Source organism: Dendrobium catenatum, unplaced genomic scaffold (genome assembly GCF_001605985.2).
Source record: "Dendrobium catenatum unplaced genomic scaffold, ASM160598v2 fragScaff_scaffold_421, whole genome shotgun sequence".
Lineage (NCBI taxonomy): Eukaryota > Viridiplantae > Streptophyta > Magnoliopsida > Asparagales > Orchidaceae > Dendrobium > Dendrobium catenatum.
In genome coordinates, this window is record NW_021318883.1 from 16,030 (window position 1) to 30,525 (window position 14,496).

The 14,496-nt window shown below is 33.1% G+C and overlaps 1 protein-coding gene across 1 annotated transcript in view; it reads right to left on the reverse strand.

Annotated features, from left to right (window-relative positions):
- LOC110110226 (probable protein arginine N-methyltransferase 1) overlaps positions 1–13,044 on the reverse strand; it is a 16,866-nt gene extending 3,822 nt beyond the window's left edge. The window contains exons 1-2 of the mRNA XM_020841610.2: positions 12,886–13,044; positions 12,664–12,806 (exon numbers count right to left, since the gene is read on the reverse strand). Coding sequence (XP_020697269.2) covers positions 12,664–12,806; positions 12,886–12,970 — 228 coding nt within the window. The 5' untranslated portion in view covers positions 12,971–13,044. The remainder of the gene's footprint in view (positions 1–12,663; positions 12,807–12,885) is intronic.
- Positions 13,045–14,496: the final 1,452 nt, after the last annotated feature.

Sequence of the window (14,496 nt, forward strand, 5' to 3'; positions counted from 1 at the left end):
TTGGTTTTGACTTCCCTTGAGCTTGCTAGCTCATTATTTTTTGAGCTAAGATTTAGCTCATTATGAGCTGATTTTTAGATCATTTATTGAACTAAGAGTTAGCTCATTATGAGCTATGTTTTTAGTTCACTTATTAATTTATTAGTAGCTCATTAATTTTGTCTCTTCTCCTTCCCCTTGTCTATTCGTTTCCTGTGGATGGCTCTTGGGTTCCCGTGCCTTTGCTCCTTTGGTTCCGTGAGGGCCTCCTTGGTTCTTGCGGCTACCTCTTCGGGTTCCGCCTGGGCTGATTTCCCATGACTTTTGGGGAGGGCTTTTCCCGTGACTTTGATGCCTGGTTTCCTGTGCTGAGAGGCTTCCCATGCAATGCCCCTTGGGTTCCTGTGTGGTGGCTGTTGGTTTCCCTGTACTAGCTGGCTATTTTCCGTTCCTTTACTCCTTGTTTCCTGCAGTTTTTCTGTGCAGATTTAGGACAGATTTCTGGTTTGTTTTTAGACAGAAATCTGGACTGGATTGTTGGCTTTTCATTTCCCTCATTTAATTAAGTATTTGATGGGTTTTTGGGGCTGTTTGTATTCCTCTTTTATGCCTATATCCTCTTTTATGCCTATATATAGAAGATGTTGTGGTTGTTTTAAAAGTGAAAAAAAATATGATTTTTGGAAAGAAATCTGAGGGTTTTTGGAAAAGCTTGCGAGCTTTGTCCACTTCTTCTTCTTCTATCTCTTGAGGAGACTTGCGATTTCTTTCCACCCTTCTTCTCGGCTTCTAACCTCTTTCGTCTCTCCGCAGTGCCATTCCATCTGTATCTTTCTTCTCAACATTTGGCAAGCAGTTTTAGAAAAGTTATTGTCTTTATTGTGTTGTTTGTTTGTGTCCAAGTTTGTAATAGTTTATTATAATATGAAAGTTTTTTTTTTTAGTTCAATTGTCATATTTAGTGTCATTTTGACAATTCATGTCATTTTCTATTTCTTAGAAAGGAATGTTTTTTGTGATGAAAAATTTGGGAAGGGGCCCCTTCCCAAATTTTTGATTGCATCAGTTTCCACATCAAGGACGGATGTGGGCAAAGAAGCTAGTCCATGAGACTAAAATTAGAATAGGAGCTTGGAACATAAGTTCCCTTACAGGAAAATTAATGGAATTAATAGATATTATAATTCATAGGAAGATAAATATTCTGTGTATTTAGGAAACTAAATTGGTTGGAGAGAAGACAAAGGAGATTGATAGTTTAGGATATAAATTATGGTATTCGGGTAGGAGTCGTACTAAATATGATGTAGGTGTGATTTTCGATAAGAGTTTGAAAGATAATATTATAAAAATTAATATAATTTGAGATAGAATTATAGCTTTAAAGATTGTTGTTGATGCTAAGATTGTTAATATTAAAGTGTTTAGGCTCCTCAATTAGGTATGGATATGGGTTCAAAATTAAAATTGGAATGACTTAGAAGAATTAATACAAAAGATACATCTTGAAGAGAGAATTTTTATTGGAGGAGATTTAAATGAACATGTTGGTATAGAGGTAGATGATTTTAAAAGCATTCACGATGGTTATGGGTTTGGAACAACAAATGAAGGTGATAAGATCATATTAAATTTTTATTTAGCTTATAATATTTTAATAGCTAATACCTTATTTAAGAAAATATATGAGCATATTATCACTTATAAAAATGGATATAGTAAAACACAGATTGATTATTTTGCTATAAGAAAATTAGATAATTTATATTGCAATTATTGTAAAGTTATTTTAAGTGAAAATTTATGTACCCAACATCGATTATTAATTTTAGACTTTAAGATAAAAGGACAGAAAATAAAAAATAAAATAAAACGATATTCTAAGATTAGATGGGGGCATTTAAAGAATATTGACAAAAATATTTTTAGACTTTAGACTTTAATTAAATTCTTTATATATTTAATTTGACTAAAAAACATCCCATTTCTCATGGTTTAAAATTGCGCAATATGAGGCTCGCCTTGAGGCCCGCCTTTGCGCAATTCCAGTAAAAAACGCCTCGATGCTTACGCCTCAAGTTTTTTTGTGAGGCTTGCGCCTCAACTTGGTTGAGGCCCGCCTCGCCTCACTGGCATGAGACTTACGCCTCACACTATATATATATTAAAACTTACCTAAATCTTGAAGTAAATGCCCAACATTGAACTCTATAGGAGAGGAGGAAGGGGAGAGGACAGTTCATCATAATGATGATTTAAATGAAGAACCCCTTAGTGAAGACAATGTTGATGACTTATGAGTTCTTATGTGATATGTCATTGCAATTTTTTTTTTTTGGAAATTGGAATTATATGTTAATGAAAAGAATACTAGATTTGGGAAAGATAGAATTTTGAGTTGAACTATATTTCATGTTGTCTTATTATTGGGATATTTTGATTTCAATTCATATCTTATGCTTTTTTATGTTTTATATTATTCGTTCATTAGTATATAAAAAAATTATCGTTTTGTGTTTACGCAATCTTTTGATTTTGAGGCTTACGCCTCAAAACGCCTTGAGGCTTACGCCTCGCCTCATGAATGAAAAACGCCTCAATACCCGAATATGCAATTTCAAACCTTGCCATTTCTTTCTTGTTTAACATTATAATCTAAAAAATATTATAATTCACCAATCTCATAATAATTGCTTTCAACCTAATAATATCAACATAGATCTGCACAACCAGAAAGCCTAACTTAGTTCTTTATATAAGAAGTGTCGCATCCAAAATTCTCTTATTAAATGAATTCTTAAATAGAAATGTACAATGTCTATTATAACATGTTCTAGGAGCATGTTTAAAATCATATAAAGCCTTTTAGTTTATAAAGATGATTTGTATATGTTGAGAACTTACTCAACATACAATCTCTCCTCAATCATTTCATTCCAAAAGGTGTTTCTCACATCCATCTGATATGATTTAAATCCCTTTAAGCAACAAAAAAACGTAATAGCTTGATGGTCTAAAAACCTCTTATAGGTCCAAATCTTCTCAGTCTATTCCCTCTACCTAATTAAATCCCTCGGCTACCAAGCTTGTCTTATTTCCAACAATTGATCCTTAATCATTAAACTTATTTTTGAAAACCTATTTCATTCCAATCACACTCTAATTAGTTGATCTAGGTGCAATTTCCCACACATCATTTCGAGCAAATCCATTTAATTTTTTCTGCATAGCGATAAACCAAAACTCTTCTAACAAAACACCTTGTCTAGTGGTCTCAACTAATATAAATACAGTTTGACTCAACTTCTATCTTAGTGTATTTATAATCCTAATTCCTACAGAGAGGTCTCCTCTATTCTAATTCTTAACATGAGTAGATGCATACTTTTACTCAAGTGCTTCTACTTGTTTCTCTTTTTAATTCGATGTTCATTATGTTGGAAAAACCATCTTCGAGCTCAACTTCTAAAGGATGACTTAATGAATCGGATTAATTAAATAAAGCATGCACGACACAACTATTAAGGTTATCTTGTTGAATACTCTATAAGACTATCAAACATAAGAGTACCCCAAACATATTACTTCATCTAATTTTGCTCAGACTTACCTAGACTTGTTTTACTATTACTCAATATAAAGCACATGCAACCCACATTTGGTGTTCAAACTTTAAGTATCCCATATGTAATTTTGTGCAATTTAGGGTGAATGTTTACTCTATTCAAGATATAACAAGCAATGTTAATAGCCCCAGCCCAAAAGTATTTAGGTAATCTATAGTCATTCAACATTTATTTGGTATCCTCTATTAAAGACATTCTTTTTCTTTCCATTATGTCATTTTATTGGGGTGTTCTATGTGCAAAGAAATTGTGCCATATTTCTAACCCATAGCAAAAACTCTCAAACCTTTGATTTTCAAATTCTCATCCATGATTACTATGAATGATGTAAAACAACTATTCGATTTTTCTTTAAATCCAAATAGAAAAAAGTGTAAATTCATTGAAGGTATCACTTCTATGTGTCAAATATCCTACTGGGTAAACCTAATATAGTCATTTAAAATAACAAAATTATCTGATTTACATCCTATAAATGTTATGCTAACTGGTCCAGACAAATTTATATGCAAGACTTACTAATAGTCTAAATGTTACAAGTATGTGGTCTAAACGTTACAAGTCTTAATAGATTGAAATGATGACTTAACTTGCTTCCCAAGCTATCATGTATCAAATAGATGATTATTTGTTAAATACAATTTAAGTATCCCTCTAATAAGATTTGAGTGAGTGATTTTTCTTAATGTACGCATGCTAGCATGACACGATATCCTATTCCACAACAATGACACATCTAATATAATTTTCATACAACAAATTTCCTCCGACTCATGCATATTATTAATATCAAGCATATAGACATTATTCAACCTAACTCATAAAACAGCCTAATAAAACATTTAAATCAAAAGTTGGCTGATACTTAGCAAATTATGTTTTAGACCATCAAATAAGAAAACATTTTCAAATAAAGCAAATTTTCTTAATGATATAACCAATACAAATTACCTTCCCAATAGTATTATCATTAAGGGTTACAAAACTTGTCTTAATTCAATTACTTCCATTCTCAAACTATCATTTCCAAATGTAAGCGATCCAATCTGAAGATGCAACTCATGCTTAGACGTACCCAAATCAAGATAATCTTCTTGTAACAATTCATATTCAATTTCAAATTCTAAGCATAAATATTCTTTCCTCTAATTCTTTCTTTATTTTATCTTAATCATACAAAAATATGTTATATTCTTTTTTAGAGATGAAAAATTCTTTTCAAATTTGAATATTTCTTTAAACAATTTAAAGCCATTATGCAAATATTTAGTCATGATAAGCAACTCATCATATGTAAATCATATATCCGCTCACAAGTCTAAATCGCCCAAGTCACCATTAGCCATCAAGCACAAATTATTTGTTGTCTTCTCAAGATCCCTTCCTAAGAATCTATCTTTGAGTTAATTTAGAAGACCTTTTAAGATTTTTTTTTTCTAATTATATCACTTTTTTCTTCAACTTTCATTTTCTAAAATGAGTTTTTTACATTCAGACACTCCAACTTGATGTGACCTAATTTTTTACACTCAAAACAGATAATATCAATAATAACTATTGATTTAACTTTACAAATATCAATTATTCCAAACAAATATTAATTAAGTTCCACGAACTAAGTTCCACATACAAATATCAATTAATTTGATAAAGGTAGAAAACGTAATTTCCAAAAATCAAATGATACATTGTCAAACAAGGGTGGTCGAGTAATGATATACCATTCCACAGCTAGTCAGCACAAGTAAACATGCAAGAAAAATGAAGCCTGAAGAAAATACTACAAATCAAATTTTTAAGTGGTTCGGCATTAATGTCTCCGTGAACACCTCAAACCCTCCAACTCAAGGTTTCATTACTCTCCTTTGGCCTCCACCAGCCATAGAAACTCTCTTTTTAATGGGTAATGAAAAAACCCTACACCCTCTACTACAAACGAGAATATTGCTACTGTAGCCCATCAAGTAGCAAACCAGCACACCAAAACTAACTTTGAAATTACATGGATCCCTTGCAACTTCAGTACAATAAGCTCTCAACAAGCTATAACACAATTTGAGGATTAAGGTGAAAGAGAAGGAAAACAACCACCAAGCGCACTCTCACAATGATTTCTCTCTTTTTAGTATTTTCAAATTCAATGGAAAATAATATCTTCTAAAAGAACTCCTCTTTCTTTCTCATAGATTTTCTAGTCTCACACGTGTTTTATGATTTGTAAAATAATATTTACACGAAGTGTTAAAAAATTAAAATTAAACCTTAAAATAAACTATTTTGAAAATATGCACAAATCATACAATAAGATTTTCACATCGTACAATACAATTAATACAAACAAGCATATTTCATAAAAATACATTTTGATCGATCAGCTTTTATGATATACATTATATAGTACAACCAGTTAAGCTTAAAGAGTATTACTTAGCCTCTTTAATTTCTACTACTTAATTAGACTAAATTAGAAAACATATTAAATAGTATGATTTATATTATACAGTATGAACTCTTCAAATTTTGAATTAATATATTAAGAAAATACAAAATGGAAGGTTTAATTTGATATTTAGAACTAATCATACAATACAAAATACATCATATAGTACAATCAGTTCATAGATATTAACTTTAAGACTCTCTTAACTAATGCAAATTGATCATTTTCAATTTTTTTTAAAAACAAGAAATACAATATGATTAACATCATACAACAAAATCTGGTCAATTTGCATTAATTTAAAATCTGAAAATAAATTCTTTGTTGATTTCACTCATGTGTCTATACTAGTTGTTCAACCAATTTCTTTACCTGTAATACACATATAAAGACAAACGCAAGAACTTGACTTATGCAACACTAATTTTGCATTACCACTAGCTAGTTTTGAAGCTTTGATCTAGTGAATTCAAAGCTTGTGCTCTTTGTCTCGACCTACAGCCACCATCTGTATCTTATATGTTCGATAGTTATGCACATGTACATCTGCAGTTGTTAATACTAAATCTTGCACACAGATGAATTCCAAAAATAAGTTAACCAAATTATGTTTATGGTCGTTAAAATTATGTGATGTAGCTCTAGGATCAGGAGGTTAATAATGGTGAGAAGCATTCATATTTTGCTTTTAAAAATTTATCATGCATTTCAGATAAACTCATTTCTTCCATTTTTTTCTATTTTAACATGATTTTGTCAAAGAAGTCATCATTAAACTCAATGTTCTAAATAAAGAAAATTCCCTATAAATTCACTGGTTGATGCTTTTATTCAAAACTTGATGTTTTCATTAAAGAAGCTCATAAGTAAATTGGTATTTTACATTACTAGATCCTATGCAAATTTATTGTAAAACAATATAATCGATGGAGGTAACAGGCACGTTCACAGAATATGCAGTGATGAATAACAAGACATCATGCTCTCTCAGGCTAAGCTAATAAGATTTCAATCTCTTTAATGTATGGTTAAATACAGAGCTTATTCATAGAAGTGCTCCGAATTTGATAGCAATCTGTTTTTCTTTTCAATCAGACGATGTTTACAACAATAAAAAGCCTTTTTCTTATCTTTACATTAACGAGTACTTTTATTAGATGTTTAGTCCCTTCGTAACATGTGTGATTTTCATGACCAATTAATAGTTATTTTATTCAAGAAAGTATTGACATCCAATATTTTATTAAAGAAAGTATTGAACCCTTCATTAAGAGTGGATACTGACCTAGTAGATTTTTACTGTGGGAGAGGCAATTCCAATGATTTTGATATTCACACATGTATAAGAGATCTGATTATTAAAAAACTCAAGGATAGCAAAGTATACCCTAAATAGGAAAAATAGAACCAGCACATATAGAACAACAACATATACAACAAAAATAGGTCAGGATCCTACTACATGGGGTCAGCTACATGAATCCTTTTTCTCCATTGTATCATGTTAAGAGTCAAATTCTTATTTAAATCTTAAAAATAAGCACAAGTAATAGCTCCATGAATCCTTTTTCTCCACCTTGTGTTTGAACACAAGTAATAGCTCCTGCATACATATCCTTAATGATTTGAATATAAGCATTAGTAACCCCTTTCTTCTCTAGAATCATAGTACTTGTCTTGGAACTTTATCACAAGCTTTCTCTAAATCAATAAATATCATATGTAGACCCTCCTTATTCTCTCTATACTTTTGTAAGTTAAATGAACATAAATGATTCCATAAGTTTTGCTAAGTTTTGGTTACCATATTTATTTTGATTAAGAAACAAGTGTCTTACCTTTATTATAGGACCATTGGAAAACTATAGTCCTAGTAAAATGCATTTGTTAATATATTTGATAAAAAAAGGTGTAGCTTGAAAAGAATTGTATTTTTTTTCTCAGGATACTCCATCATACAAAGTTATTACCTCGTTTTTGTCCAAATCTTGTTCTTTTAAATCCTGCTAATGCCTTGCTGATTCAGAACTGATTCTTTTCAAGATAATCAATTTTTTAAACTTTAAAGAACATTAATGCAAATTTTTCTCTATTATTTCAATTTAAAATATATTAAGTGCCAGTTGATTCAATCCTTTATTAGAAAGATGACTAACACAAAAAAGAGTATTAGGTTTTTAGTCTCAAACATACAATGACAAAGATGAAAAATATTTTAATATAGAAATACTGGTTAAAAATAATTTCACCTATAATATATCAAACTCAACTTTAGAACCTTTGGAACACATTCCCAAACTTGGGTCTCTTTCAGAATCCAAGCTGTCATCCTCTACCTTCTTATAAAATTAATTGAGCTCTACGTACTGAATTCGCTACTGCAGTTGCTTAAATCAATGCATTTAAGGTCAGGCAAATAAAGCATATAGTTTGCTCCTTGATCGAATCTATGACATCCTGCAGAATAAAAACCCATAGAAGGAAAAGGAACTACAAACTTCTATAAATTTATTAATGTAGAGAGAAAGGACAATTGAAGTTCAGATTCATCAGCTGCCTTGTAGGGAACATATTACCTTTTTTTGTTATTACAAACCATCTTATTTTTTGCGTTATTCTTTTATGTATATGTGTGACAACGGTTTTTATTTTATTTTATTTTATTTTTGTGTTTCTGTGGAATTGACAGAAACTCACACTTGTAACTATATCTCGTATACTAGGGGACTATTTGGGAATTTTTATGTTTAATTTGTTCTGTTTCTATTTTATGTGTTTTAATATGAAATAAAAAATAGGATTCGTATCTTAAAAACAGATTGATTTTCTTTTTGGAGAACTAGGCCCTAATGTATCCCTATACTGTATATGGTCAGTATCAAAATTCGTCATCATCATATGGGTAATCAGCACCACCCCTAACACCGCCATCCCTGTGAACATCACAACTCTTACCAGTCCATAGCTTCAATGTTGCAAGCTTGGTAGATGTTCTTGGTCAAAAAAATTTATTGACGAAGTACACTAATCCAATTCTCATGATTTGGTTAGATGGTTCCACATCATAATTGAATAGAGAGACTAGGGAAAAGCTATCGGCCAGCAAGTAATCACCGACTGCAACGCCACATACAATGCAAGCAGTTGGAGGTGACACCTTTGCTCCATATTGGCATGCCTCCATTGCTTTGAAGGATAAAGGAAGATCACAAATGTTGCTTAGCGCAAATGAACTCTTCTGTGAAATTGGAGACATTGCCAAAGCAACTCATGATGCAAATCACAGTGAAGCTGAGGCAGATGCTGGGGGAGAAGGCTAGGAGCTAACGGAGTGGGATGAAAAAGAAAATTATTTTGAAAAAAAAAAAAACAAAGCATCTAAAACTTGTTTTACATGTTTATAAAAATAATTTGATTAGCTTTTTAAAATAAAATAATTATCAAACATATTTAATCCTTTTATTTTCTTAATTTTTAAAAAAAAAAAATTAAAAAACAAAAACTGATTCCACGCAGGCACTAAGAGTTCCTTAAGAATAACATGTAACATTTAATCTATGGCAAAGACAAACAATTTTATGAATCAAATAAATTCATGTTAACCATTATTAATAATGTGGTTGCTAAATTTAACTTGGCCATTTCAAAGTATAAACTATGCCATTCAAGATACTTAACCATTATTACGTGTGAAGCTTCATTTAAAATGTGATAAGTTTGCATTAGGACATTAATGCTCTATTTCATTGTGTTGCACTAGATAAATTTACCACTGCAAAGATCACTGAGCATATCTGCTGATGATTTTGTGGAATTGAAACCATGAAGAGGCTTACCCATGCAAGCTTGGGATTCCAAACATCATTCCACCAAAATCAAATTATGGTGCAACTACTAATTTGTGGAAAACAACATAGAAACAACCCTATGTGAATTCTAAGCCTGTTTATTAACAATAATATTTAATTATACATATGTCATTATTACTTTATATAAGATAAAGATTGTAAATATGCTAGGATAGAGTTTAAGAACTTAGCCTTCAATTGAAACTGCAACTTTAGCTAAGAATCTGCATGAGATCTAACTGATAATTGTTGTAAGCAGTGCTAAGCTAGGCCAACTGTTGAGTGCGGTAGCAATTCCTCTTCCTGCCCTAAAAGCCAGAGAGATTAGCCTGATAGAGGGAAAGAAATGCTTAACAGCTTTGAAAGAGAGGACCGAACAAAGGCTGGTTTCCCATTTCCTAGGAGGGGTTCTGTTACACCCTTTCTCCTTCTCCGAAAGAAACCGAATATAAGATAATTTTTGGTAAACAGAGCCGGAGCTTGATCATTGTACATTCACCTTAAAATAATATCAATATAGGTTATAGATAATTGATACATGCACTTTTCATTCTTTCAAGTATTCTTTTAGGGCTTTCCAAATTTCCATGTTACATTGTATCATATCCACGCGTTCTCCTACAGTATCCATACTTTATGCATTAACTTACCATTCTAAGTTTCTATTTAATCTTAGTTAAAGCTTTGAGAGACATTAACAATTCCAGTAGAGTTTATCAAGGTTTAAAATTGCGTAAATAAGCCTCGAGGCGTTTTTCGTCCGTGAGGCGAGGCGTAAGCCTCGAGGCGGTGTTAGGCGTAAGCCTCACCGACGAAGAATTGCGTAAATGAGAACGGTACTGAGCATATATTTGAGGCGTACGCCTCAGCCAGAATTGCGCAATTGCGCCTCTGAGGCGCGCCTCAGTCCAAGTGAGGCGTACGCCTCTGCTAGGAGAGGAATTGCGTAAGCCTCGAGGTGATTTTGGGTCAAATTGCGCAGAGGCGCGCCTCTTATTGCGCAATTTTAAACAGAGGAGTTTATATTAATAAGTTACCTCCATGACTCTAGTGATACAATTTTCAGTTGTCCCAACCTGTAACTTCGTTAACAGTCAATTTGGAAGCTTCGACAAGCATATGAAATGTTTTAGTTAGATGCTAATCTAATATTCTGGATTCGGACAATTTAACAGTTTACTTTGAGGGCTATAGGCGTTTATTTTGATTATCATTAAGTCTTAGAAGCATGAATACATGAGTGGACCGCATATGCAATGCTTCTGCAATTTACTAAATATAGCTTGACTTCAACTGACCATATAAGGTGTTTTATCAGTTATATATTGTAAGTTTAAATTTTTAGTTTCATTTTGTGGGGGGCAATTAGTTCACGTTCTCATCTCTTACTCCACTGCCAGGCAATCGGGCTGCTTAAATTACTGGTGGATTGCTGTTTCTGGCACTTTTTCAGCAAGGCTTTTAATTAAAGACCTACAACAATGATACTTATCATCCATTAAATTGGTGAGACCACTTACTCTTGCTATTTGTCCATGATTTAGCTTTAGTTTATTTAGTTCCACTCTTAATTGTTTTCTTTATACGATGTATACCTTCTTCGGACTTTAAGACTATCAATTTCTTAGAAAAATGACTTACAACGCATCTTGTCTATTTTGCAAAACTTTATCTAAGAACTGACAACCATATTTTACACAAAACAATAAAGACAATATCTTAACTAGGGGTGTAAACCAGTCGAGTCAAGCTCGAGTTTGGGCTTGATTGAGCTTGACTCGTCAACACAGAGACAAGCTCGAACTCAAGCTCAAATCGAGCCCATATGATGAGCACGAACTCGGCTCGCCTAAGTTGCCTCGGGATCGAGCTTGACTCGTGAACTTGCCCCATCAGAAAAGTTGGAATGTCTGGTCGTGGGAGTTACAATGGGCTTGGCTCGCCAGAGGAGGTTGGGAGTAGAACTCAGCACACCAACTCATGATCTTTGCTCACTAGAGAAAGGAGGAAGTAAGGATAAAGGAGGCATGGTCGCCGAGTTACATTGGGGTCAAACTTTGGATCCATTGACGAGCTCAACGACCCCTTCGAGAAGAAGAGGGTTGAAGATGAAGAATATGCTTTTTTTTTATTGGAAGAGGAGATGAGCCCATTTTTTTAAAAAATAGCTAATGATTATTTTTGAATTCACAGCAGTAGTTGGGAGATGTAGGCTTGCATTAAATGCAATTAATGTTTTGTATTTTTTGGCAGCATTAGAAACAACATATTTTTTTAAATAAGACAACTTTTTGTATTTTTTTAAATATCAATCTAAATGAGATGAGCTCGCAAGCCAACGAGCCAAGTCTCATCAAGCTCGAACTCGAGCTCGTTTAATATGCGAGCTCAAGTTTGAGCTCGAGTTCGAAGCTCGATAAGCTCAACTCACGAGCTCATCACCGAGTCGAGTTTGAGCCAACTCGACTCACTTACCAACCCAGCAGCTATCACTACTACAAATATAAGTATCAACGATCCACTACATAACTAGAATGTATAAGCCAGCATCTCAGATGCTAAAAATGTTATTAAAACTGATTCTCTGCTTTCCAATGTCAACAATGATGAACCATTTTAATATCAGAACTAAAACTTTTTATCAGACAATGGAAAAAGGAATTTCAAATTCAACCAGTCGAAAAAAGCTTTTAACTATGATTTCAAATAACATGGAACAGAAATATTGCAAAAATGTACAAACAAATCTAAACTTCTACCAAATACTTACAAGCCATTTGTCCCGTGCATATAAAACTGTGTTCAACATGTTCTCAAACAACAGGAAATAGCCCATCCATTCAGAAATGATGACGTCCACATGAGTGACTGGTAGATCAATTTCTTCAATTTTTCCCTTTAAAACTGTTATAACTGCAAAACAGAAACAGAATTTTAGAACCTATAGAAGTTTCAGACACTTTCAACTAGTTGAATCCACAAATTAAATCACCATTAGACAATCCATTAGTTTCAACAATCTCTTTTGCCATGTCAGCCATGAGGGAGCACTCAACCTGCAAAACAGTTTTCACCATGAGTGCAAAAAAAATAGTTGCAAAAGAATGCGACTGTTAACAAAAGGCAGCATTAGAAATTGTGGAGGAACGTCCAAAGGATTAAAAAAATTAGTTGCAGCCTCAAATAACAGCTTAATGAATTGCAACAAAGAATGTTATCATCCAACTGGGAGTGTTATAGGAGAAAAAAATTGAACAGGACTACATCTACACTAAATTATCTTCATATCACAAGCATATATGTGCAAATTCCTACAATAAACAAGAAAATGAGTAATAAATGAAAAAGACAATAACCAAGAATATCATCAATACTAAGGAAATATAACAATATTAGTGCAATTTTCTACTATAAATCTTTAGGGAACATAATAATTTAGATATGATAACACTTCCTCGAAAACTTAAGGTGGCATAAAGGATGTCAAATTAAGTCCAAAAATATTAATTACCAAATATGAAATAGTTGAAAGTTTTGTTGCTCAGATATTAAGTGTCGCAAGAAGAGTGCAACTGATCTGCGAAAGAGATAGCAGTTGACGATGAGATATCTGTTAGAGAAGAAACAAATAAGATCTTTAAATAAGACTATTGATAGAGAAGATTGATAAAGATATCAACTAAAAGCATCAATGGAGAGGTTGAAATAGTACGAACAAAAGAGCTGGTGGATACGTTCTAGGAGTGATGAGGACATCGAAGATCAACGGCTACAATCATGTCTATTTATTTTGATATATTTTATGTATTTGATTTGCTTTTGTACTTTTCCCTTTCTACCCTCACTTGAGGGCTTTGTCTTATGTTTGCCCAGGGGCAATTGTGTCTTTTTATTTTCATTCATGTATTTGGCTATTTAAGCCTTCTCCCTCCTCTTGGAGAGGATGATGATTATTGCTAATGAAAATTTTTGTTTGGATCTCTTTGTGAGTTCTAGAGTTCTCTTTGTGAGTTCTCAAGTGAGGAAAGCCTAGGAGAGGCTCAAAGCAATACCCAACAGCCCCTTGGTGGAGCTCTTGGTTTTCTACCTAATTTCTTTTTCTTCCCTCTCCCCTAGCCGCCGGATCTTTCGCCACCACCCCTCCACTTGGCCGGTCAGCCACCCGATCCCTCCCCCATGCCATTAACCCTACATTCAAACCCTCTTCCTCCCCAATTTTTTTTCTTGCCGCCGTCCATACTGGACTGGTCAGACCGCCGGCCCCCTAACAGCCTTGGCCGCCAGCCTCCCTACCTCATTCCTAGCCCAGCCCCTTGCCTTGGCCGCCGGCTTCCCCCTTCCACCTCCTTTGAATTTCAAAAATTGAAATTCCAATTGCTTTCATGAGGCCTTGAATGCTTTCCAAATTTAGCTCCTTGATTTAAGGCTTCCATATTGATTGGATCTAATTTTGAATGATCAATTCAAATTATTTCTAATGAGAGCCTAAAATTTTGGTAACTTTCCCTATCATAAAATCTCAGAATTAATTCAGATTTTTTACTTTCCTAAAATAGTTCCTTGATTTTAGGAAATCATCTTAATTGAATTTCAATTCAAATTT